This window comes from Lissotriton helveticus, chromosome 10 (genome assembly GCF_964261635.1).
Source record: "Lissotriton helveticus chromosome 10, aLisHel1.1, whole genome shotgun sequence".
Classification (NCBI taxonomy): domain Eukaryota; kingdom Metazoa; phylum Chordata; class Amphibia; order Caudata; family Salamandridae; genus Lissotriton; species Lissotriton helveticus.
Genome location: NC_136071.1, coordinates 1,176,790,049 through 1,176,816,840, shown reverse-complemented (window position 1 = coordinate 1,176,816,840; position 26,792 = coordinate 1,176,790,049). Strand labels below are relative to the sequence as shown.

At 48.5% G+C, this 26,792-nt stretch overlaps 1 protein-coding gene across 5 annotated transcripts in view; it reads right to left on the bottom strand.

The window, feature by feature from the left end:
* The window catches only part of DAZL (deleted in azoospermia like), a 794,400-nt gene that overhangs the window by 496,707 nt on the left and 270,901 nt on the right, over positions 1–26,792 (bottom strand). For all 5 annotated transcript variants that reach the window (XM_078664021.1, XM_078664020.1, XM_078664023.1 and 2 more), the window contains exons 5-6: positions 21,811–21,877; positions 21,563–21,699 (exon numbers count right to left, since the gene is read on the bottom strand). In XM_078664021.1, the coding sequence (XP_078520147.1) occupies positions 21,563–21,699; positions 21,811–21,877 (204 nt within the window). The remainder of the gene's footprint in view (positions 1–21,562; positions 21,700–21,810; positions 21,878–26,792) is intronic.

The window sequence follows — 26,792 nt, the reverse complement described above, 5'->3', positions numbered from 1 at the left end:
CTGTCTTCCAGTATATCAGATTTAGTCTAAAAACCTGGTCCACTGTGGATACCCCCTTCCTAAACCCCGCCTGATAGGGACTAAGGGCATCCACCTCCTCTATCCAGTCCTGAAGCCTATTCAGCAAGACCCTGCCGAACAGTTTCTGCGGTACATCAATCAGGCTGATTGGCCTGTAGTTGGCTGGGAGAAGAGGGGAGCCCTTTTTAAAGATAGGGACCACCTCTGCCCCCAGCCAAGTACCCGGGATTTCCATCCCACCGAGAACACTGTTAAAAAGGGCCGCGAGATAGGGTGCCCAGACAGTGGGCTCCTGTTTAAACAGGTCCCCCGGTAAGCTATCCAGTCCCGGCGCCTTTGCAGAAGCCAGGCCCGAGATAGCGGCAGTGACCTCACCCAGCGTAATTGCCTCCCCTTGGTGGCCCGGCCCCTCCACCTCGATAGATTCAGGGACTTCGCCTGGCTCAGAGCTATAGAGCGACTGGAAATGAGCCTTCCAAACCCCAGGTGCTATATTTGGCTCCAGTGCCGATTGTAGATTCCCTGACCCCCCATTCACTATCCTCCAAAACAACCGTTGGTTTTGGAGTGCTAAAGCCTTTGTGAGTTCTTCCCACTGATTTTCTTCCCATTCTAATTTAACCTGATCAAGGAGCCTTTTATAGGCTTGCCTGCTATGCTTCAGGCGTTCTCCTCCCACCCCCTCCTTTACTACTTTGAGAAGTTCTGATTTAGCCCGTCTGCATGTTTGATTGTACCACAATGCTTTGCCTCGGGGCCTCTCTCTGGTCTTACGTGCGCTACTAGTGAAGTGTAGTGCCGCAATTTTTGTGAGATCCTCATGGGCATTGAATACTCTGGTCTGGGAGTCTATATTATTTTCCCTCATGTCAACACTCCCCACGGCTTCCAAAATGGGGACAATCTCAGCATATAGTAGAGGAAGTTTGTCCTTGGTTGCGACCATGTTTTCCCACCTAATTCTTCTCCTGCTGTTATCCAGGAGGAGCGCGGGTTTATTCCCTTCCACTATAGGCCCCAAAACTATGGGGCCTGGGTGCACCAGGTCAAGCTCCAGGGCATTATGATCGCTCTCACTCCTTTCCATCACCCTAAAGTCCCGGATTGTAGCCCACCTCGTTAATTGGACCATGACATAGTCCAGCCGAGACTCACTCCCCCGTCTATTATAGGTGGTTTTACTTGGAATATCGGATTTCATCCGCCCATTACAGGCTCTAATTCCGAACCTTAGGGTAAGAGCAGTAATTTGTAATGCTAGTGGGGACCAAGCTTTCGCAGGCGATGCTTCCACCGCGGGAACTGCCCACCTTGCATCTTCTTCCACTGAAAGCCCTTCCTAAAGGCCGGGTAATGGCTCAAAATGAGAATTAAAGTCCCCACCCACCACATAGTATGAATCATTCGACAGTTCAGATAAAAGGCTCGAAAGTTCATCAATGGTTGGTGATTCCTTTGCGTTTCCCATCGGCCTGGAATAGAGGTTAACCAGCGCAAGTTTAACATTATTTGGCCAGAGTAAGGAGACCACAAGTATGTCTTTGGAATTAAACGGTCGACGGGTGGCCACACAGCCCAAATGAGAAGCTACCCAGGTCGTAAGCCCACCAGACGGACGACCTTTGCCTTCCCACCGTGCTGGAATGGAAAATGATGCAAAGCCTTGGTGACCATAGTCCTCTCGTGCCCAAGTTTCCTGGAACATACAAATGTCCCCCGTTTTAATGTAATTTTCCCAATCTGGCTCGCCTAGTTTGTTGGCCAGACCCGCAATGTTCCAACAAATTAACTTCAGATGGTCAGACGCCACAGTGGGCAGGCCATGGGGATTGGGGGCCTGGGACAGCGATAGAAAAAGATGGCTCAGAATGGCTGAGCAAGCCGTTGACCATTGTCAGAGAGTCCCGTGCACTTCCCTCCGCTATGTCCTCATTAACCACAGGTAGATGGCAAGGGCCGCAGATGTCAATTTCGGGAGCCCCATGATCATCCGACAAGCCAAAAACTGTACCAGTGGTTACAGTAGAGGGTGTGTTGAAAATTAGTACGTTTTGGTGAACATTATCTGCGCCATCTTGCCTCTTCCCCTGATGCCACACTTTTGTCGTGCGCGCCCGCCATTTTTTTTAAGATGCCCCGATCAGAGCGAACCCTTTTGCATGCTGCTGGCCCCTGACATAGCCCTTCGCCTTCACTAAGCCTGCACGCTGACCACCCCCTGCTTGCACCTGCCTTGAGTCATAAACCCCTCTTCGGCGCTGCTCTGCCCCAGGCCCTCATCCTGTTCCCAGCGCGACACCTCCCTGCTTCCCTTTCATGATCTCCGGCCCTTAGATGCAAACCCCCTTTTTCCCTGTGTGCCCGTTTTGTCTTCCCCGTTCCCAGGCCGACACCCAGCTCTGCCGATACCATTCCTTGCCCCTCCCCGTACAATAGAAAGCTTCCCCCATCAAAGGATCCCCGGGTTGATCAAAGCCCCCACTCCATGAGATCCGATCGAACCCCCCACATTCCGTGAATCGGCGGAATATCCAGCTGCGTGATACTCATCACCTGTCGTGACTAGGGTGGGGACTTCAACTGTAAATGTGTGTGGGAACGGGCCCAAAGGGGATTTCCGGGAATGTCTTTTCCATACATCAAAGCTTTAACATGAATGTGTAATCTACAATAAAGTCATAAAACCGTGTATAAGAGGCCAGGCCTCAGAAATGTATCTAGAGCACCTCAGAACGATACCTTCTGTCCGTTTCGTTGTGTTCTCCTCCGGAGAAAATAAAAAACCTTGTTTCCTGCTTTCCAGTCTCCAGCGCCTGCCTCTTCATTGATTAAATAACTAGAGGGTCACAGAGGCAATACCGCCGGGCAAATATCGATTGTCCCCGACCCGAATCAGGTTTTAACAATTGGCGTCCCAAGCGTGGGGCCCATCAGCGACTCGTGGATCCAGTGGGAGAGGTCCCGACGACAGAGTGAACGACTGCAACGATCGGGAGAGCTCTTGCCCAATAGACCCTCGTCTGGCAGCCGATCATCCGAACTTCACTAGTTCCGAACAGACCTCTCTCGAGTGATCTACGGTCCTGACTGGGGACCATCAGGAGTGCCGTGAGAAATACGAGAAAAAGAGGACGATCGGGCGCTGGATTCGGAAGACAAGAAACTGTCCACATGGTCCGGGTAAGGTCGTGTAATCACGACAAGTTACGAAATAATTGCTTGATTGTTTGATTGTTTACAAATACTAGTATTGCTCTTTATTTATTTGGAGATTCACTGTCTACAAACGGAGAAACAACGGGCTCTCTCTTTGCAAGCAGTGGAGGATAGGTAGGGCAGCAGCCGTGCTTATTTTTCTCCCCCACTCAATAATTACTTGAAACTGAACTGTTGTTCGCAAAACTATTGTCTCCTGGAGATTCCCTGTCTGCAAACAGAGAAGAGACCACCCTTTTTGCAGATAGTGAAAAGGGTAGGTAACGCAGATCTTTGCGGACCTACTCATTCTCCCCATTGTTATTTATTGGTCTTTTTGTTATTTTTGATCCATGAGGTATTCACTGCCTGCAAACAACGTTGAATAGAAATATTCTGTCCAGTCTTTGCACCTAGTGATAAGATAGGCAGTGCTGACTTTTTAGTCCCTCGTTACGAGCCGTCATGTCTGTCTTCTCCCCACTGATTAATAGCCTGTTTAGCCCGGACCGTGTATTAGAGGTGGACCATATAGCTCCACTAGAAGGCACCCCTAATAAGGACATGTTCATAAACTATGGATTAGTCACCATAGCCTATAATAAATTGTGGCACAGGTATACCGAAGAGAGTCAAGACAAACAGTGGCCACTGGCAGGATCCTTTGACCTTGATAAAATAGAAACGTTAGAAATAGCCCTTCGAAATAATAAGACAACGCCAATTATGCTCGACAGTCTCGGTATGTGGCGCAGAGAGGCTATGCAACGACAGAGAAAAGACGAGGACAAACCAAGTAGAGAAATATACCGACAGGACAACCCCAGGACATCGCTACCCACGACTTATCCCCCGACACTATGCAAAAGACGACCAGACTTAGGGCCAGACCAATGCGCTTTTTGTAGGTATGTCGGACACTGGAAAGCCCAATGCCCGACTCTACTGAGCGTGAGTAAAGGCAAAGGGCCGACAGGAACGACAGACCGGCAGTACGAGAAAAAGCGCGAGACAAAGAAGAACCCGACTTACATAGACAGACCAGACAGAACCACCACGTTTGATTATGCCCGATGGCACAGATTTCGCCAGGACAATTTCAGCGGCATGCTCAAGTTCTCCTAGGTCGGGCAACGTCAAGACGGGAACCCAGCCTCGTTTCAAATTCACAGACGGAAAGAGATAATTATGACCAATAACTGTTTTATATTCGTCTTGGGTCTTTGTATGTCGTACTTGTACTGTCCCCCGTCTGAGTTTGTGTGTATGTAATGTACAAATCTGCGTCATCCCTCTACACGTGTTTCCGTGTTACTCAACCTCTGTTAGCAGAAACTTAGCATAAAAGCAACCTGGAAAGAAAGAAATGGTAAAACAAAATCCGTAGACCATTAATGAACTAGAACTTTTAATTTAGCACAACAAACAAGGAATAATAACGGTAAACTGTAGAAAATGAAAGTCAAACAGAACATTCGCCCCCCCCCATTCTGGAACCTTCCAAAGTAGGGCAGGGTTACGGCTACGCCCAACCAACGGCAACCCATATAAGGCGGGCCCGGCCGCCAACTCTTGGTCAGGAAATCTTAACGTATGGGGGAGCCGGAGGAGAGGCAGGAGCCAGCAGCCGGGGCAGTTGTAGGTAGTCCCGCCACATGTCTCCTCAGCCAGCCGCAACGGGCCTGGATAGACTTAAGTAGTCCCGCCACATGTCCAGAGGAGAACGAGGCACCTTTTTTTTCCTTTTCTCTTCCGTAACAGCCGCAGCAGCTCTGGACGGCGGGATGTCCTGCACGTACCTCCACCACAATTTGTCCAAGTTGGGCTGGGAGGGAGAGGCGACGCGGACGAGCCTCTCCCACCTCCACCGATAGGAGGTCCCCCAGCCCCCGGCCCGACGCCGAACACCCCCAGTCAGGCGATGGTGCCAATACTTCCACAGCACCGAACACACCATGGTGGCACCCCAGTACTTGCGCAGCACCGAACGTGCAATGGTGGCCATATTTTCGGAACACCGAACCTGCAATGACTGCACTGATACTCGTGCCGCGCCGAATGCGCGCCACAGGTGGCCATACTCCCACAGCACTGAGCCCAGGACTTGGGGAACACCGGATGTGGAGAGACCTTCATGCGGGGCGATGAAAAGGATCGGCATGGAGTGCACCGGGAGAAGGAGACGATGCGGACGAGTCTCCCTCGCCCCCCCCAGGTGGGGGCATCACAGCTGCACCCCAGCTGAACGTCCCGCTTTCACACAACAGGGACCTCTTCCTTTCACTCCGAAGGATCTCTCCCACTCTTGCAAACTCGACGAGAGTGGCCCCTGTAGGGCCTCAAAATGGCGTCTGGGTCCGCTGGAAGGCGGGCCCCGGCCACTAGAGTAACTTTGACCAGCAATATAACTCGAACATTTGCCCCCTGGAGCACGAGCCCCCATCTCCGACAGCATCTCCGCAGCCTTGAAGATCCTACAAAGGTCCCCGGCGGAACCTTCGGCCTCTGCAGGCTTCCGGTAAGGGACGGCTGCCTTGATCGCCAACGAAACAAACATGACATTGCCACTCCTTCTGTTAGCATGAATTCTAGAACTGCCGAAAAGGACTCTGGTCCAAACTGCCAGTAATGGGAAACATTTCCCCCTGATGCTGCTTCCGGACTGAGCCGGCCCCGCCCAAAATGGCGCTGGTATCAATCGGAACTTACGAACACCTCGTGGTGTTCCTTCGCACTAATATAAACTTGATGTTCCGAGATTTTATATGATCCTTTGTACACTTGGCTAGAAAAGACAAGGAGAACTCACTCGACGAACAGTATGAAAGGATCCCCGTTACAAATGTTGATTACAAATGTACTAATACAAAAAAAAGAGCTGGGAGTGCAATATTTATGTCAGAAACAATTTAAGTGTTTTAATTTACAAAAAGAAACATAAATCAATCAATGGTACAAGATCCTAAATTGCGAAAATACAGTCAAAATTCTTCTTTTTCTTGTTTTTCTGCAGCCGACGCGTTTCGTCCTAGAGGCAGGACGTCATCAGGGCTGCAATAGCAAACACACAATACAGATACATCAGTATATGTATACAATATCACTCAATAACCTTAGTAACCTGTGAAATGAAACAACACATCTTCAGGTAACATATTAAATCCAATACAGCTCATTGTGCCGAATGGTACTGTCCGAAAATTAATTGACATAACAGTTCTACAGATAAACGGGAAAACATTCCTCAAATCATCCAGTTGGTTCCAGCAAGTACGTATTTCACAACATATTTGTTGTGCCTATTTTAAACACTTACATATTTAATCTACATCCTGTGATGAAGTGCTAGCAAACTGTTGTACAAGTGTTAAAAAACAATCATTCATAGATAGTGGACCGCTCACCTAATATTGTTGAAATAAGACTCTTCTTTTATTATGGCTCCTAATTTTGAACCAGTGGTCTAGGCAACAGTTACTTCAAGAGGCCGATTCTTCATATGCACTCTAGTAATATTGTCAGACTGGGGTGAGGCAGAAAAAAGGAAAGACCAATGAGTTATCCAATCAGTTTCTGAATATCCACCCAGATAACCTTCACTACTCTGGTTCTCTTTTATCCTGTACTACCTCCATATGCCAAACCAAAATAGCATCCATACCTTTTCAAACTCAACGTTTCGTCTTCTCTCTAAATCGATTTAACCATTCTTTAAATCGAGAGTCTCTTAAAAACGATCCACCCGTGGCTTCTCGCACCTACGAGATGTCCAAAACACAATAATGTAATCTAGAGTGCTCTATTTGCCCTCTTCAATATCAGCCCAGGGTGTTTCCCTGTTAACTCACCGCTTTCCAATATAGTGTAGCCAAGCGGGAAAATAACTTCTATGTCTGCAGTCGCAATGTCCGTTTGTTCATAAACTGCTCATTCTAAAAAATATTTTCAACAAAAAAGGAACAGATGCTGTAAACTTGGCATATCTTGTATTGGAATTTCTCTCTTGCACTCAACGCTACCTAAGTTTTTCGCTTACCTTCGTAATCTCGCCTCCTGAACCTATGACCACGCCAACCGGGTGCGATAAATCCCGGAAGTGCGATTACTCCAATCTCCCTTTGTTAAAAAAGAGTTCAATGACCAATCAGAACTCTCAAAAATTACGCGCGCATTATCATGCCGTTCACCTGTAAGTGAATGTGAGTTTCCATTCAGGTCCGCTACCTTTTCGTTGCCGCTTGTCGTTTCCGATCATGCGCATTACGCTGTTACGAGGTTGGATCGCTACCTCTGTTCATTACCGATAGTTATCCGGTCATGCGCAATAGACTATTCTGCAAGTCAATTTGTTCACCATAGTGTTTCCGGTCCTGCGCATTCGGTGTGCATGAGTTTCCAGTCTGGTCCGCCATGTATAAAAATCTTGATGTATACTAAAAGGAGGTTTTCCCTGAATAATCCTTGTCATCTCTGCATGATGATTACCTCTAATAATGCGCATATGCGCACTCATCTACAATCATGAAAAACCGTCTACACGTACTCGTCTGCAGTAAAAGCTACTAACCCGACACCACCATACACCATTGTCCTTTCTGCGCGAGACTACATCTTTTCATATACACTAACACGTTCGTTTAAAATCTCCAAAACCAATTAGCAAACTCTCATCAGCAGAGAAGTATATCTATCCAATGCCTCCGAGTACCAGCACACTCATAACAAAAATACCGTTGCGACCTCTACCTCTTCTTATTATTGCTATGCTTATGTATTCCCCTTTGAGTCAATAATTTGTGAGTATATCTTCATATAAATGATTATCACACCGGGGCACATTTATGTAATGTTTCCATGTTTTCTTGGAGAGCTTATCATCTGGTTGATCTAATAATAGATTATATATGTCTACACTCGATAAGAAAGTATCCCATAAGAAACCAACAGTTTGCCTGCTCAACATCTCAGGATGTGTACAATAAACACATAAAGTCTACACTTGATAAGGAAGTATCCATGAAGAAAACAATAATCATTGAAGATTTATGCCAAAAAATAATGTAGTTCAGAATCAATATTTAAGCCATGAGTCATACTACGACATTTGATTATCCAACGTGCTTCTGTTTGATGGATTCGTAGTTCCCAATTCCCCCCCCTTACATGCTGCGGCACCTTTTGTATGCCATGGAATTTAAATCCCAAGTTGGCACCATGTTCCTTTTCCATATGCACGTAGAGTGGGGATCTAGTATCTCGATTCATTATTGCTCGTCTATGCTCCTGCATTCTTATTTTTAAGGGTCTTTTGGTGCTGCCTATATATACTTTGTTGCAGCAACAGATGATGACATAGATTATTCCTACACTGTTGCAATTAATGAAATCATTGATGTAAAATTGCTTGGATCCATTGAATCTGAAAGTTTTTGTTTTATTAATGCCGTGCGAACATATAACACAGGATCCACAGGTGTAAAAGCCTTTAGGCTGGGTGGATAACCAATCTGTCGTTGGCTTCTTTGTTGGACGAATATAATTCGTCGAAACTTTGTCCCTAATGGTCGGGCATTTTTTGAACGTAATTGCGGGTCTATCATCCAGTATCGTGGATAGACCCGGGACACCTTTCAACAGGGTCCAATTTCTACTTAATGCTTGTCTGATTTTTTCTTTTTGCACACAATATGCTGTGACAAACTGTTACTAGAGTGCATATGAAGAATCGGCCTCTTGAAGTAACTGTTGCCTAGACCACTGGTTCAAAATTAGGAGCCATAATAAAAGAAGAGTCTTATTTCAACAATATTAGGTGAGCGGTCCACTATCTATGAATGATTGTTTTTTAACACTTGTACAACAGTTTGCTAGCACTTCATCACAGGATGTAGATTAAATATGTAAGTGTTTAAAATAGGCACAACAAATATGTTGTGAAATACGTACTTGCTGGAACCAACTGGATGATTTGAGGAATGTTTTCCCGTTTATCTGTAGAACTGTTATGTCAATTAATTTTCGGACAGTACCATTCGGCACAATGAGCTGTATTGGATTTAATATGTTACCTGAAGATGTGTTGTTTCATTTCACAGGTTACTAAGGTTATTGAGTGATATTGTATACATATACTGATGTATCTGTATTGTGTGTTTGCTATTGCAGCCCTGATGACGTCCTGCCTCTAGGACGAAACGCGTCGGCTGCAGAAAAACAAGAAAAAGAAGAATTTTGACTGTATTTTCGCAATTTAGGATCTTGTACCATTGATTGATTTATGTTTCTTTTTGTAAATTAAAACACTTAAATTGTTTCTGACATAAATATTGCACTCCCAGCTCTTTTTTTTGTATTAGCTCAGTTTCACCCGGGGTGGGACGGTGCCCCGGTAGTTGGTGGAGTGTTTAACAGTGTGATTTCTAGTGTACTATCCCTAGTGCACCGTAGCAAACCCAACGTCGTCCCAAAGTCTTTGTTATAAAATGATTACAAATGTACAATGTATTATATTTTTATAACTGATGTAAACCTCATTTACGACGCACACGTACGGTATGCATATAGGAAATCTGATTACCACTATTATGATTATGCTTCTAAATTATGAAAATAAATGCCCCCGAACCCCCAGCCAATTAATAGACGTTTTAGTCTCTTACAAATGAATGAGTAAAACTTTCCGATGTTTTTATTGCTGCAAACGACACCCCCCACTGTACGCACTTTAGCCATTGCCACGACCGGCCAAATACGACCGCACCCTCATAATCCTCATGCTGACATGATTTTGCAAAATAAAGTTTTTGAAACTATGGACGGGTATTGCATGCGTTATTTTAAAAAAATGTGGGATCGGTGGGAAAGTTCTTTTCTGTGCACCCTACTCTGCTCTCTCTTTAAGGTTAAAAGAAGATGGTTGCCCAGCCCTGGAGGACGGATCGGATCGACAACACGACACTCCGCCTTCAACGTACGCGACTGACCCATGAGCCCTCGCGTAGAGGAAGACCTTGACTTCCAAGGATGGGTAAAACGAACGGTGTAAATGAGGGAATGTAAAAGGAGGGTGAAATGAAATAATGTAAATGTGATAAAGTACAACGTTCCAAAGTATCAGGGAACGGAGCTGACCCAAGAACCGAAGAACCTTAGAACGCCACAGCGTTGAAAGAGGTTTAAGGATCCCGATAGTGAGATACATCCTTTGACTAGATACCTCGCACTAAGCACCTCTGGTTTCCTTTTTACGTTTCCCCGCACACGACCTATATGGACACACTACCCCCCCCCCCCCCCCTCGACTCCAGAAACCATATCCCCGGGGACCCTGCCCCGAGGAGGAAAGACGAGTAAGAGGTAAGTAAAGGACTTATGAACCCATGTGTTTGAATATGCGCGAATGCTGTCCCCCCCACCCCCTTTTTTCCTCCCTCTGCAGGTTACATCAGAGATTACAGCCGAGGTGTGGCGAAGATCTGAAGCCTTGCCATGTCTAATACACGAAGCGGACTAGCGCCGCAAGGTGGTGTCTGCGCACGCCTGCAAACTATTCACGTATCGAACAAACCCGGAAAATTAGCACAACCTGATAAAAAGTGATCACCCTTAAACCAGACCGGACGAATGAACCCATGTCACGTATGATGCGAAACTATGAGGGAATGTGTGTGTGTGACTGAGGCGTCGACCCAACTGGTCGAAGGACCGAGAATGCGAGAAGTGCGACAAAATGGTACCTCCTTTCTCCTTTCCTTTTTCTCAAGGCACGTCCCCTCTACCCTGTCTAATGCTCAAACTGCATGATTACAAGTTTCTAACGCAGACCCGTGAATGCCCTTTACTGTGTAATGCACTAAATAGCCTTTCTTGAATACACTGCCACCCTCTCTGTTGCACGTGTACTATTTAGCCTGCCGTTGCACTCTCTCTCTCTCTCTCTCTCTCTCTCTCTCTCTCTCTCTCTCTCTCTCTTTCTCTCTCTCTCTCTCTCCCTCTATTTTTGCACTCCCACTCTTCCGAGTGATTAGCCCCGAAATTGGCAGACTGCCACCCCTAGCACACCACCTAATTGGCTTCAAATACCGTCAGTATTTGCACAAAAACGTGTCTTTAATACAATCACCCTGAGGCCGCGTCATTACCTCTCCTTTTCCGCTAGAAGTCAATGAACCAAGGTTGGGCCGTAAGGGAAAGGACAGGTAAGACGACAGAGGTTCCCTAATCTGACCCAAAATAAGGGAACCACATGTCAGCGGCTCCTATGGTATAAAACAAGGACCTCAGAATACGCGACCCTCCCCTCCCCGAATTGTCGCAATACCCAAACCGGAAAAATGATCACCCCTGTTACCTCCCCTGTATCAGCCGCCCAAAAACTGGAATTATGAAACTACCCCTCATTTCCGGTTGTGAGAGATGGGTCGATTTATGCCCTTACCACAAGTTTCCTATGTCCCTGGTTGTTTCCCATAAAACCCCTGTCCTTCCTAATTAAGTAATCGGGCTGTAAAGGGTTACGTAGGATCCAGAATGATGTTTTACAAGGTTAACAGACTAGTCCAAGGTAAAGAAATCATCGAAATGAACCCCGTAGTAGTTGAAAACCAGGTAGCCATGTTCATCTCTCAGCAAAATACCTGTGTAGTACCATGTTGACGACTCACAGTACCCTTTGTAAATGTAAAACTCTAGAGAACGGCATATCTTTGCCAGGTTCGTCTCACGAAGGTGGGTCACCATCAGATGAACTGTCGTGACTGTAATAAATAATTGTAAAGGAAAATCATAGTAAATCCAACAGGCCCGTCACCGGTCATTCATATGCCAGTTGTGAACACTAATATAACGGGCATTTTCATTCTTTGCCTGGAGCTGGGAGAGAAATAGACTTTTTGATTATCTTCATCTGCAAATTCTCTAAAGACTGTCTTTTCAAACTTGTTTAAGGGTACTGCTGTTGGAGGAGAGAAGGACCGGATGTGGGAGCACGAGGCCTGACTGCAGACTAAGGAATACCTGCGACATTAGCCAAGGCGAGACCACGACAGAAAAGAGCTGCAGGACGAGGCACTGTTTTCGACAACATGAGAAGAAAGGGTCGACCTGATGCCCCTGCTCGATGTCCAGTGTTGGTCGACAAGTCCCCGCTCTCTGAATTCGGTCACACGCCCGCCTATTTGAAGTCTCTCGTTTCCCTAGTTTGTTCCTAATTTGGCCTTGCTCCATCCCCCTTTTCCTCTGACCTACCCTATGGACTGTTTTGTACGCTCTTCTTCCATCTGAACTTTCTGACAATCACCTCAAAGGACACAGGGTGATAAGGACCTTTCCGACCAGAAACGCGAGGAAAGGGTCGTGCCCTGCAACGCAGAACTTAGAACAGAGCTGGACTCGTAGCTCCACCGCCGGTGCTCAACAGCGCCAACGAAAGGCAACAAAGAATGATGAGAACTCGTTAAACTTCGAACATTTGACATCCCCAATCGCCGTTTCTGCTAGACCTCATTTCTCTCCCAGCCGCCATTGTATTGATCATGCTCCAATCCGAACCTGATATATATGTAATAACCTGCCAGTATGAAATATGCTTGCTGCTCTCGCTACAGAATCGTTTTTGTATTGCATTCCTATGACTTTCCTGCTAAACAAATTGATCAAAGTTTATCAAATAGGCCCACCTCCTAAAAACTAGAAATGTTAAAATGTATTGTTTACAACTCTTTTCCTCTAGGGTTCCTACCGTTTTCTTTCTCATGCCCACCACAATAGAACCAAGTAGAAAATGAACCAGCAAGATGTCTTGAATATGTTAAAGGGAGGACTGTTGAAAATTAGTACGTTTTGGTGAACATTATCTGCGCCATCTTGCCTCTTCCCCTGATGCCACACTTTTGTCGTGCGCGCCCGCCATTTTTTTTAAGATGCCCCGATCAGAGCGAACCCTTTTGCATGCTGCTGGCCCCTGACATAGCCCTTCGCCTTCACTAAGCCTGCACGCTGACCACCCCCTGCTTGCACCTGCCTTGAGTCATAAACCCCTCTTCGGCGCTGCTCTGCCCCAGGCCCTCATCCTGTTCCCAGCGCGACACCTCCCTGCTTCCCTTTCATGATCTCCGGCCCTTAGATGCAAACCCCCTTTTTCCCTGTGTGCCCGTTTTGTCTTCCCCGTTCCCAGGCCGACACCCAGCTCTGCCGATACCATTCCTTGCCCCTCCCCGTACAATAGAAAGCTTCCCCCATCAAAGGATCCCCGGGTTGATCAAAGCCCCCACTCCATGAGATCCGATCGAACCCCCCACATTCCGTGAATCGGCGGAATATCCAGCTGCGTGATACTCATCACCTGTCGTGACTAGGGTGGGGACTTCAACTGTAAATGTGTGTGGGAACGGGCCCAAAGGGGATTTCCGGGAATGTCTTTTCCATACATCAAAGCTTTAACATGAATGTGTAATCTACAATAAAGTCATAAAACCGTGTATAAGAGGCCAGGCCTCAGAAATGTATCTAGAGCACCTCAGAACGATACCTTCTGTCCGTTTCGTTGTGTTCTCCTCCGGAGAAAATAAAAAACCTTGTTTCCTGCTTTCCAGTCTCCAGCGCCTGCCTCTTCATTGATTAAATAACTAGAGGGTCACAGAGGCAATACCGCCGGGCAAATATCGATTGTCCCCGACCCGAATCAGGTTTTAACAGGTGTCGGGGGTCTACCGGCCCCATTATCCCAGGTATCTGGCTTAAGAGCAACAAGTCAATCGACCCCATCCAGGGCACTCAAACAATTGAAACGATTAAAATGAGAAAACGGTGTCTCTGGCGCTGGGGAGTACTGGTGTTGTGTGTGGTCCTTGCGACTGCGTCTGTGATCCACCCTTGTCCAATCATCAAGCAGTGGGACCCTATGCATGCGAATAGGGGGGAAGAAGAAAGAAACTGGCAGGGTCTGGATGGTAGAATCCAAGGATCTATTAACGCCTTCACAAATATGCAGCACTGTACCCTGATCTTTAAAAGTTACCAGGACGCAGTCCCCTATTATTGATTTCCTGGTCTTCCCTAGCCACGGGACCCTTCTAACCATGATAATCTCATTATTTAAATAAGGTGGTAATGGTCGGTTCCAATTGAGCCATTTGATAACCTTTTTCTTGAGGGATAAATAATCTTCTTTTTCCCCTGATCGTAAGTGGGGGGCACCTGCTAAGACTACTGTAAGGCTATTGGCTTCAGGCGGGAGATCTGGTCTCCTAGGTCTTGGGGAGGGCCCAACCGGAGAACGTGGGGTACCTTTGCCGGTTTCCTGGCCTCTTTCCTTATGCTCTATCTGTGGTCTTTGGGGAGGATAGTCTAATACTTGCGCTAGCCCGTTAGCTTGGTTATTGTGCTGTGCCTGGAATTTAATGGCCATAAGTGGCTGCAAGGGAGGGGCAGAAGGCGCACGCTGAGGTAAGGCTTTATTAGCTGATTTTAAAACCCCTGCTTCCAAATGGTCCCCTGCCGGGAGTTGAGATCCCACTTGCTTACTTACTATGGTGTTCAGAGTAGTAAGGGATGTTTCTAATGAAGTGAGCCTACTCTCCACTTTTTCTAAGCTAGCACTAATGGGCTGCAGGAGGGAGCGGAATAGAATTTCGATACTCTCTAAGGATAAGGGTGGGGGAATTATAGTTGAAGGATTGGCCTCTAGGTTCATGTTGGTAACCTCTAAAATAGGGCTTTGAACCTTTGTGAATAGGACAGTGGGGACTTTCTCACCCACCTTCCCTGGTAAGAGTGAGTTGGTATGTTTCTTGCCAAAATCAAGATGAGACAGCTTAGGTTTTCCCCCACCCCCTATTGATTTCCTAATTCGTTTGCTGGGCGGAGGCCTATGCACCTCGACAGCAACAATAGGTTTTAACTTCTTCTTAACCATTTGTGGAGGAGAGGATTGGGCTACAGGGTTGACTGGGGTAACAGATTGAGTATCAACCACCAGGACCGGTTGTTTTCCAGGTGCCAACCCTGAGGGACAGGGGATTTCCCTTAATAAAAGAGGAAAGTCCTCAAGGGTCAGTGGATTTGGGCTATCAAGGAGCGTAGCTTCCTCTTGAGAAATTGGGTAGGGAACAATATCTGTCAGAGATCTATTTTTCATAGATTCAATGGAGCGCCTGCGCTCCGCCCTACGTTTCTCTAATGAGGTCTCTTTAGCCACCTCTCCCTTAGAAGGTTTAAAGTAATTGTCCAACGTCCCAGTACTGGAAGCCCCCTCCCTTAATGGGGTTTCACACGGGGGTGGCGAGGGCATAACCAGATTCGTGGTTTTTACAAGATTTTAGGGAATGGGCCCGGCCCGGCCTCCTTCGGCCCCGGACGGCCACAGACGGTCCCGCCCTTGTCCCGGGCTTCTCCCGGCGCCCTCCCGCGCAGCGGGTCAGGTGCCTCCTTTTGAAGATTGCACCAAGGGGGCGTGGCCGGCAGGGAGAGGAGCCCAGCTGGAAACGGGCGCGCGGAGACTCCTGGACACTGGAGTCCTCCGCTCTACCCTCGCAGCCCTGCCGGTGCCGGTGTTGGAAAAATTGCCCCTGGGATGCACAGAAGCCACAAACCACGAAGCGGGACCCGCGGAGCGGGTCCGGCGAGGCGTGGCGGCTTAGAGAAGGCTGGGTCCGAGGTCTGGAAAGTCAGAGCGCAAAGCGCGGCGTTTAGGCAGGGAATCCGCCGGGCAAGCCCTTCTCAGCCCGTTAAGTCTTGCAGTGTTGGGGGCGGGGCCGGCAGGGAGAGGAGCCCAGCTGGAAACGGGCGCGCGGAGACTCCTGGACACTGGAGTCCTCCGCTCTACCCTCGCAGCCCTGCCGGTGCCGGTGTTGGAAAAATTGCCCCTGGGATGCACAGAAGCCACAAACCACGAAGCGGGACCCGCGGAGCGGGTCCGGCGAGGCGTGGCGGCTTAGAGAAGGCTGGGTCCGAGGTCTGGAAAGTCAGAGCGCAAAGCGCGGCGTTTAGGCAGGGAATCCGCCGGGCAAGCCCTTCTCAGCCCGTTAAGTCTTGCAGTGTTGGGGGCGGGGCCGGCAGGGAGAGGAGCCCAGCTGGAAACGGGCGCGCGGAGACTCCTGGACACTGGAGTCCTCCGCTCTACCCTCGCAGCCCTGCCGGTGCCGGTGTTGGAAAAATTGCCCCTGGGATGCACAGAAGCCACAAACCGCGGAGCGGGTCCGGCGAGGCGTGGCGGCTTAGAGAAGGCTGGGTCCGAGGTCTGGAAAGTCAGAGCGCAAAGCGCGGCGTTTAGGCAGGGAATCCCCTATCATCGATATCTGATGGGAGTTCCAGGCCTAACTGGGTAATCTATCAACGAACTGGACATCTAAAATATGGGCTTGCTTACATGACTTCGCTCTTTGTATTATTGTAGAAATATGTATATTGCCATACCATAAACTCAAGAATTCTTGCTTAAAGCCATATATCTTGTATATAAGGAGAAGGCTGGTTCTGTAAAAACGAACAGTCTCCCAAAACCTACTCTCCGTGTGGTGTACTTCTGGGACACATGTTACTTGGTAGCTACCAATAAAACTTGATCTTTGACTGCGATAGAAGACTCATTGTTTCTGTGGTCCGGAACAAGGGAGAACTCAGAGGTCTTCGGGTGTTATCCCCTGACACCAGCGGGTTCCTAAAAACCCGTTACCTCAACTGGTAACCAACACTAGGTCTGTCAATTGTCCCTGAGCCTGTGTCCACTGATTTGCTAAGCACTCCTGGAGCGGACGCATATGTAACCTTGCGTGAGGGACTATGAAGATGCAGGAGGCCATCATGCCAATCAACTGCATGAACACTCTCGCTGGAAGCGAGTGTTGTGGTCTGAACCTTTGGATTAGAGACTGCATGCGGTCTATCCTGACCTTGTTTGGCTGAGCCATGGCCGTCAGGGTATTTATCGTCGCGCCCAGAAACTGCCGCACATGCGCTGGTTGAAGGTGCGACTTTGGGTAGTTCAGCGAGAAGCCCAGATTGTGAAGGAGTGGAGGAGTGTGGCTCACTGATTAGTGCGGCAGACCCGGATGCAGAGGTCTGGCCCGGGACCAGGGTTCAATTCCCGACGCGGCAGGGTCCTGAGCCCAAAATGTCCACGGACTCGATAATTCTCGCCTCGGTGCCCATTCTAATCATGGGGTTACACGCTGCAACTCTGGGCAATAGTTGCTTAATCTCCACTACGGCGGCCCACCTGCTGCGGGATGCCTGGCTTTCACCCTGGGGATACCCAGTAGGGGTTATCTCACAGGGAAAAAGCCAGGACGGGTTCCCAAGGCAAGCGCCTTGATGCCTTCGGGTGATACGTGCGCTATATAAGTCGCAATACATTTACATACATTTACATACAAGGAGGTGAATGGTAGTCGACATATCCGCGGCGCACTGTTGTTCCGACTTGGCATGAACGAGCCAGTCGTCTAGGTAGGGGTAGACATGGATGTTCTGCCTCCTGAGGTGCGCCGCTACCGTCGCCAGACACTTGGTAAACACTCTTGGGGCGGTGGTCACTCCGAAGGGTAGGACTTTGAACTGATAATGCCTGCCTTGGATAGTGAACCTGAGATACTTTCTGTGGGACGGGTGTAGTGGTATGTGGAAATAAGCATCCTTGAGGTCTAAGGTTGCCAAGAAGTCCCCTTGGTTCAGCAAGGGAAGAATCTGTTGCAGTGTAAGCATATGGAAATGTTCTGATAGTATATACAGGTTGAGGGGACGCAGATCTAGAATGGGTCTGAGAGATACGTCCTTCTTTGGGATAAGGAAGTACAGGGAATAGACCCCTGTGCCTTCCTCCTCCACTGGCACGAGCTCGATTGCGCCTTTTTGCAGCATCACCACTACTTCTTGCTGCAATAAGTGCAAGTGCTCTGCGGACATAGGCCGTTGCCTTGGTGGAATGTTGGGTGGAGTGGACTGTAACTCTAGACAATAACCGTACTGGACAAGTTGTCGTACCCACCTGTCTGTGGTGATGTTTGTCCAGACAGGCAGGAACTGCTGGAGTCTCCCCCCGACAGGTGTTAAATGGTCGGGGGCAGTGACAGAGAGTCACTGTTTGTTTGGGGCAGAGGAACGTGAGTTGTTGTTTCCTCTGCCACGTCCTCTGGTGCTGTTTCCTCGATAACCCCCTTTATTCTGCTTGGGGTACGAGGACTGTGCTCCACCTCTAGTGAACTGTGATTGTTGACCCATCTGTCCTCGGGTGACTCCACGTGCACCTGAGCGACGAAAAGTGTTGCCCCGGAATTGTTGTGACTGAAGGGCCCCCATAGACTTAGCTGTTTCGTTGTCTTTCTTAATCTTTTCGAGGGTGGTGTCAACATCAGGACCAAACAGTCTATCAGGATTGACGGGCTGATTGAGTATGGTCGTTTGAATGTCTGGTTTAAACCCTGATATCCGTAGCCACGCTTGTCGTCTCAGCATGACGCTAGTGTTAATAGCCCTAGCTGCTGTCTCTGCGGCATCAAGTGCACACTTTATTGCTGCGTTGGAGATGAGTTTTCCCTCCTCTATAAGCAGTTTGGTACCCTCTTGAAACTGCGTAGGCAGGTGTTGTAAAAGTTGCTCTAGGGTGTCGTAATGCGCCCTATCATAACGTGCCAATAGCGTCTGTGTGTTCGCAATACGCCAGAAATTGGCAGCCTGCGCAGCTACTCTTTTGCCCCCTGCCTCAAGCACTTTAGACTCCTTGTCTGGGGGAGGAGCTTCACCCGTTGTCTGGGAGTTTGCCCGTTTGCGGGCATTTGCGACCACAAGAGAGTCTAGTGGCAACTGTCCCCGAATGTATGCAGGGTCTGCAGGTGCTGGTCTGTATTTCTTCTCGATGCGTGGATTGACCACTCTCGCCCTGGTAGGCTCTTTAAAGATTTCCGCAGCATGCTTAAGGACACCTTTGAGCATAGGAAGTGTCTTGACTGTCCTTTCAGAGACTGAAAAAGTGTCAAATAGAAAATCTTCCTCCACTGGGTCAGCATGCATGTCCACATCATGATTAGCAGCTGCCCGTTCAATGAGTGCATGAAATCCTGCAGAGTCCTCTGTTGGGGATGCACGTGCACTGAAAGGCTGTGGGTCTTGCCCCACATGTTGGATTCCCTGGTCACCTATGTCGTCATAAGAATACTGTTGTGCATCGGGGTCATCGATGGGGAAAGTGTACTGTTCATCTTGGCCATATTCCTCTCCCCCAGAGTGTTCGGGGGGAAGGTGTTGGACTCCTTCTAGGAGGTGGCTGGATGGGTTCAACCAGGGCTGGAACGTCCTGTGCAGGCCTTTTCTTCTTCAGTGGGATAACATAGGAGTCCACTGGTTGGGAAGTGATCTTCCGCTTGTAAAGGGTCAACTTGCCCGTGTCCGCGTCGATAAAACGCTCAGAATCGTCTCCTGAGTCGAGTTGTCGACCCAATATTCCAGTAGACGTGGAAGAGTCCGATGTCTTTGGCGCCGTCTTTGGCGCAAAGGCCTTTGGTGCCTCCTTTGGCGGCAGAATGAATAGAAGCTTGCCAGCAGGCTTCGCCGGCATGTCCATCGGCTTCTGGTGCGACGGCGCCGGAGCCGACGTCGCAGAGGCCTTATCCCGAATTCTTTGGAGTGAAGTAGCGATGAGAGACGCGTCACTCACAGCGGCACTTGGCGCCGACGAGGAGGCCCTCACCTTGCCTTCGGTTCCGACGTCCTGTGTTCCCTTTTGAATCTTAGACGTCGATGCTGCATCCGTAGACACAGAGTCTTTGGACCTATGTGTTGAGCCTCCGCTCTTCGATCCGTGGGATTTTGCAGACTCCGTCTCAACCACGCGTCCGACTGACGGCGTCCCAGTCGGCACTGAATGCTTGTCGCCGACTTTTGTTGACTTTGCCGGCGTCGCCCCGGTCGACCCGTGCCGGACGACCTTCTTAGAGGATGCCTCCTCTGCCGATGACTTCGGCACTGTCGAATCGACAGTTTTCTTCGACTTCTGTGGACCGGAGGCCGACGGAGCCGATGAGGTAGCAGGCTTTGGTGTTTTTGGTTGAACGACCGCCATCTTAGGTGCACTCGAATCCGGTAGTTTCGGTTTCGATTTCGGGTCGGCCATTTTAGGCGTAGTCGATACCGATGCTTTCAGTTTCGGTTTCGATACGGGCTGCGTAGCAAGTATGTCCGTGGCCGGGCCTGAAGGCGGGGCCGTGGCTTGCGGTGCAGGGTCTTGGGTAAGGCCGAGTGGCGATCCCGTGACCCGAGCCTGATCCGCGTAACTTTCGGGGCATAGCTCATCCCCTGAGCTATCTTCCGCGGCCCCATAAACTTCTTCGACGTCCCCTACCTCGTCGACGTATTCAAGGTCTTGATCCACGACCCCGTCGTTGTCTTCGGGATCGGCCTCGACCTCCGTCGCGGGCGGTGAGATTTCAAGATGATGGCTTAGGCCCTCTTCTTCCGGGTCGCCGAAGATGTTATCTGGTGCCGGGGCCGCCTGCCTGGCCTCAAGGCGCACCGCGCGCCGAAGCTTGAGCGTCTTCTTCGACCTGAATCTGGAGCAGGCCATGCAGCTGTCCTCGTTATGGTCTGGCGAGAGGCATTTGTTACAGACCGGGTGCACGTCGATATGTGGGTATTTGGACCCACAGACGGGACAGTATTTAAACGGGCTCCGCTCCATGTAGAAAAGTTGTGGTTGTGCTGCGATGAGAAGGCCTCGATGTCCGAAGAGTGATACGACTCCGCAGATTCCGACTCAAAGAGACGGAAGAACTCGAGACCGTACGCAAACAATACCGACGTAATGAAACGAAGGCCTTTTGGCCTTAAATAAGCTAGTTTTCTCGGTTCCGACAGAGAGACGTCGAGACCGCATCCGAACCCAATGGCGGAAAAAAACAATCTGGGGATGGAGACGATGCGCACTGTAGTCCAGGGGAGGAGCCACCTATCTCAGGATACTTCGAAGACTCTTCCAGGACAACAATGTGCGATCATCCGGACCCAACACTAGGCGGCGATCTATGCAAAAGATATGAATTTAGCAGCCCACATGCCTCGAACATGTGCTTCTCTTTTTGATGGAAGTGTTCATTAACCCCACACAACTATTGCAATGCTTATGAATATTAATGTAGCTACCCTGTCAAACTCGTTTTCCTTCATTTTTAATATGATACTGCAAGTATATGCATCAAGAATTTACGATAATGAGGATTATTAAGGGATTCATACATGACATTCTGGTACTCCAATTTCTTTTAAACAATTTCAATAAAATTAGTTAACCGCTGAAGAGCATCTATTGGTAAAACCTGCTCAAACTGCTCTAGATGGAAGTGAGGAGACAATATCTTACCTGTACATACTGGGGCACTGGACTAATCATATGAGGATGCTGCATGTACGTTTCAGCATTCTGATTGCCCCACATACTATGAAACTGAGGTGCAGGCGGATTAAGGACCATGGGTCTTGGTTGTACATGATAGGCACCTATTTTATAAATTAAAAAAACAAATACACCAGTTTAACTGTTTCCAAACACGTAAAAGTCAAAGAAAATTAAGGATGTTTTCAGAAAAGTGAAAAGTAACATGTACTTACATAAGTTTTGCTGCTTCCTGATTGCTGGACCCAGTTTAAGTTTTTTTCCGTGAAAATTAATCTGCGACTGAAATTAAAACAATGAAATCAAATATGTTCAACGGCAGCACCTGCTTTCAAGGTTTGTACATGCACTATGTAGTTGTAATTGGTCTAGCTACATTTAAATTATGATTAATTAAATGTTTTTACTTACTAGCAATTTCAGTCCTAAGCATCGATATGTCTGAGAAATCTGAATATCCCTACTTCTAAATAGAAACCCAATAAGGAATATTACTTACTTGTGATCCTAGTTTTACATCATAGTTTTTTTTTTCAGTGAAATCATGAACGTACAGTAGTCCCACTCGCGTGTGGGGACCCTGCCACAGGTGTGCGTGCTTATTTTTTGTCCTGTTGGAGGTAGCCAACCTAAAATGTTTCGGTCACGTCATTCCCGTGTAAGTCTGTAACAGGCTAGAATTAAGTGCTTTTTATGGGGGGTGGAGGGGGGGGGGGCTTCGGCAGAGAACTACAGTACTATAGTTTAAATTCTAAACCACATAGCAGCATTCAATATAGAAATGTGTCAGAGTAGAAATACTATCATAAACACCTGTTGTAGTTGCAGAGAAAACAATTAAGGGAAAGGAATCTGTCAGGTCAAACATGCATCTGCAGCACTCAATGCATAGCCAGCATGCACTGTACCTGCAGTTTGTCTCACAGTTTCAGTACTTTTTGAACGGTAGCATACATCATTCCATGAGAACATCCATGAACAATTGTATTACCTTGACAGTTAGGGAGAAGGGAGGGTTGTTCATGGCTCCAGTGGAAACACCTATGTTGCAGACCTAGGATTACAAGTTAAGAAAATGCTACTTACCCAGTATGCATCTGTGCTTGGCATGCAAAGCTGTAGAGTCACATACATGTGCATAGATCACCGTCTAGTGTTTGGTCCGGATTTTTTAACTCTTTTTTTCTTTGAATAAGTCTTTCCCGTCACAAGATAGGCGACTCCTCCTTTGGGTGATAGTGCGCATGGGCATCGACTCCATCTTCAGATTGTTTTCCCGCAGAGAGTGAGATTAGAATAGTAGTAAAGAATAGAAATGTAGAGGCGTATGTATGTATAGTAAAAGAGAGAACCACAGTAGCTACATGTACCTGGGGAGGTGAGTGGGCGCATGTGACTCTACAGCTCTACATTCCAAGAACAGATGCATACAGTGTAAGGAGCATTTTCGGTTCGAGGCATGCGAGCGTAGATCACGTGCGGTGTCCATAAACTATACAGCAGTATCCTCCCAATGCAGTGGCTTTCCTGTAACTGTTGGAGTTGTCTGAAACAGTGTTTAAAGTACTGCTCGGCCCACATTAGTCTGTTGTCTTGCTAACACATCAACACAATAGTGCTTCGTGAATGTGTGCGGTGTAGACCATGTTGCAGCTTTGCAAATGCCAGCTATGGGGATGTTTCCTAAAAAAGCCATAGTGGCCCCTAGCTTGCGAGTGCAATGTGCTCTAGGGGTACAGTTAAAGTCCTCTTCGCTTTTGCGTGGAAATGAATATGCTACTTACCAGTATGCATCTGTTCTTGGCATGTAGGGCTGCTAACATTCATATCTTAGCATTAGATCGCCGCCTAGTGTTGGGCTCGGATGATCGCACATTGTTGTCCTGGAAGAGTCTTCGAAGTATCCTGAGATAGGTGGCTCCTCCCCTGGACTACAGTGCGCATGGGCATCGGCTCCATCCCCAGATTGTTTTTCGCCATTGTGGCAGAAGATGGAGTGAAAAGTGTAAAGGATGTCCATGCTAATGAATAAATACAATAGTATATCTGCAGCTGCGACAGGCACCGGGGAGGAGGGCGGGCGATATGAATGTTAGCAGCCCTACATGCCAAGAACAGATGCATACTGGTAAGTAGCATATTCAGTTCGAGGCATGTGGGCTGCTAAATTCATATCTTAGCATAGAATACATAGCAGTCCCTCCATCAGCGGCGGTTGCCCGTGCCAGCTGCAGAAACCTGAAAAAGTGTCTTCAGAACAGCCTGTCCTACAGCAGCTTGCTGCTTGGAATGCACATCAACACAGTAGTGTTTTGTAAAGGTATGTGGTGTAACCCACGTGGCTGCTCTGCAAATATCCTCTAAAGGAATGTTCCCTAGGAAAGCCATGGATGCCCCCAGTTTGCGTGTGGAGTGCGCTCTGGGGGGTATTGTTAAAGTGCGCTTGGCTTTTTGATAACAAATCTGGATGCACTTAACAATCCATCTGGCTATCCCTGCTTTGGAAATCGGGTTGCCTTTGTGTTGTGGTGCGAAGGCAACAAAGAGTTGTTTTGTTTTTCTAAAGGGTTGTGTTCTGTCTATGTAGTACATCAACGCCCTCCGTACATCTAAGGTGTGGAGCATTCTTTCCGCCACCGTTTGCGGGTTTTGAAAGAATGCTGGTAAGTCAATAGTTTGGTTTAGATGAAACTGTGACACCACCTTCGGAAGGAATTTGGGGTTAGTGCGTAGCACTACCCTATTTGGATGAATTTGAATGAATGGCTCTTGGATTGTGAGCGCCTGCAGCTCACTGACACGCCTCAGAGACGTAATAGCTACAAGGAAAGCTACTTTCCACGTAAGGAACTGGAGTTCACACGAGTGCAGTGGCTCAAATGGTGGTCCCATCAGTCTGGTGAGAACGACATTGAGGTTCCACACCGGAGCTGGCGGTGTTCTTGGGGGAATGACTCGTTTCAGACCTTCAAGGAAGGCTTTAATGGCGGGCACTCTGAAGACAGAGAGGTGCTGCCTGTTCTGGAGATAAGCCGCTATGGCGGATAGATGTATCCGAATGGAAGTGTACGCTAGATTGCACTTGTAAAGATGCAACAGATAGCAGATGATGTTGGGGATAGATGCATCTAGCGGGTTGATGTCATTGGCTGTACAGTAAATGACGAAACGCTTCCACTTTGCAGCATAGCATGCTCTAGTAGTTGGTTTCCTCGCCTCCTTGATGATGTTCATGCATTCTGGAGGTAGGTTAAGGTATCCAAACTCTAGGACTTCAGGAGCCAGATCGCCAGGTTGAGCTGTTGCGGATCTGGATGCTGAATTTCTCCATGGTTCTGCGTCAAAAGACTGGGCGTGAGGCGCAGTCTTTGATGCGGCACCACTGAGAGTTCGAGGAACGTGGTGTACCAGGCCTGGCGCGCCCACGTTGGAGCAACTAGGATGAGAGTCATCTCGTGCTGCCTTAGCTTTCTTGCGACCAGCGGTATTAGAGGGGCTGGCGGAAAAGCGTACGCAAATCTGCCTGACCAGTTCATCCATATCGCATTCCCCTGCGACTGTGGGTGAGGGAACCTGGCGGCAAAGTGTTGGCATTTTGCGTTCTCTTTCGTGGCAAACAGGTCTATCTCCGGATGACCCCACTGCCGGAAGTACGGGTGGAGGACAGATGGGTGTAACTCCCACTCGTGCATTTGATGGCTGTACCTGCTGAGCAGATCCGCCATCTGATTGTCCTTTCCTGGGAGGTGTTCTGCCATGAGGAAAATGTTCCTCTGAATGGCCCACTTCCACATGCTCTGAGCCAGATGAGACAGCTGTGGCGAGTGGGTGCCTCCCTGCTTTTGAATGTAGTACATCGCGGTCATGTTGTCCGTCCGGACTAGCACGACTTTGTTGCACAGATGTACAATGAAGGACTTGAGCGCCATGAAGATTGCCATCAGTTCCAGATAGTTGATGTTATGTTATGTTATGTTATTAAAATTTCTAGAGCGCACAGCTGCCCCAGCAAAGGGGCGTCCTGGCGCTTTGACAGATGCTGTAACATAACACACAAAAGAAATTAGCCAGGAACTGGAAAGAGGAAAGTTTTAATAGCCTGCCTGAAGGCGAACATATCCTCAAGAGCTCGAATGTGAACTGGTAGCGAGTTCCATAGGCCAGCCGCTAGAACCCTGAAAGAACGGCCACCCATCCTGCTCAACCTGAAGCGTGGACAGACAGCCAGATGAAGCCCCTCCGATCTTAAAGATCTCGACGGCACATAGGGCGTAAGTAGAGTGACAAGTGCCGGTGGCGAAGAAGTTTTCAAAATTTTGAAGGCCAGACACAGCGCCTTGAACATGATTCGCTGTCTGACCGGGAGCCAATGCAAGGCCGTGATGGTACCAGACACTGAACAGTGTCTGGGAAGGCCCACAATGGCTCGTGCCGCGGCGTTTTGTACTCTTTGGAGCCTAGAGGCCTCCGCTTGATTCACCCCTAACAACAGTGAGCTGCCGTAGTCCAGCCTAGATAGTATTGAGGCCTGAACTACAAGCTGTCTGGTAGGGGGATCAAAGTACTTCAAGACTGGCCTAATACCACGCAGTATTCCGTAACACGTGGCAGCCACCTTCTTGGTGTGGTCCCTGAAGGTGAGCGCAGAGTCCACCCAAACTCCTAGATTTCTCACTCCAGCCACTGGAATAGGCGTGACACCAAGCTCTGACGGCCACCACTGGTTACCCCATAGCTCAGCGTGCTTCCCTAGAACCAATACCTCCGTTTTGGTGGCATTCAACTGGAGGCAGTTGGTGCGAAGCCAGCTGGCTACTGCCAAGAGACCCGCACGGAATCTCGGAGCTGCTACCTCGGGGTCTCCGCTAAGTGTCACCGCTAGCTGTGTGTCGTCCGCATATGAGGCCATCGTAAGACCCCACTGTTTGACGACACCAGCCAACGGTTTCACATAGAGGTTAAATATGGTAGGGCTCAACGAAGATCCCTGTGGAACCCCCATCTTCAGGGGGTAAGTGGTGGATTGGCCAGGTGGTATAGCCACTTTAAAAGTACGATCAGCCAGAAAGGACCGAAACCATTGGAGAGCGACATCCGTCACTCCCGCCTCCTGTAAGCGCTGGATAAGTATTTGGTGGGACACAGTATCGAAAGCAGCGCTTAGATCTAATAATATAAGCGCTGCAGTATGACCTAA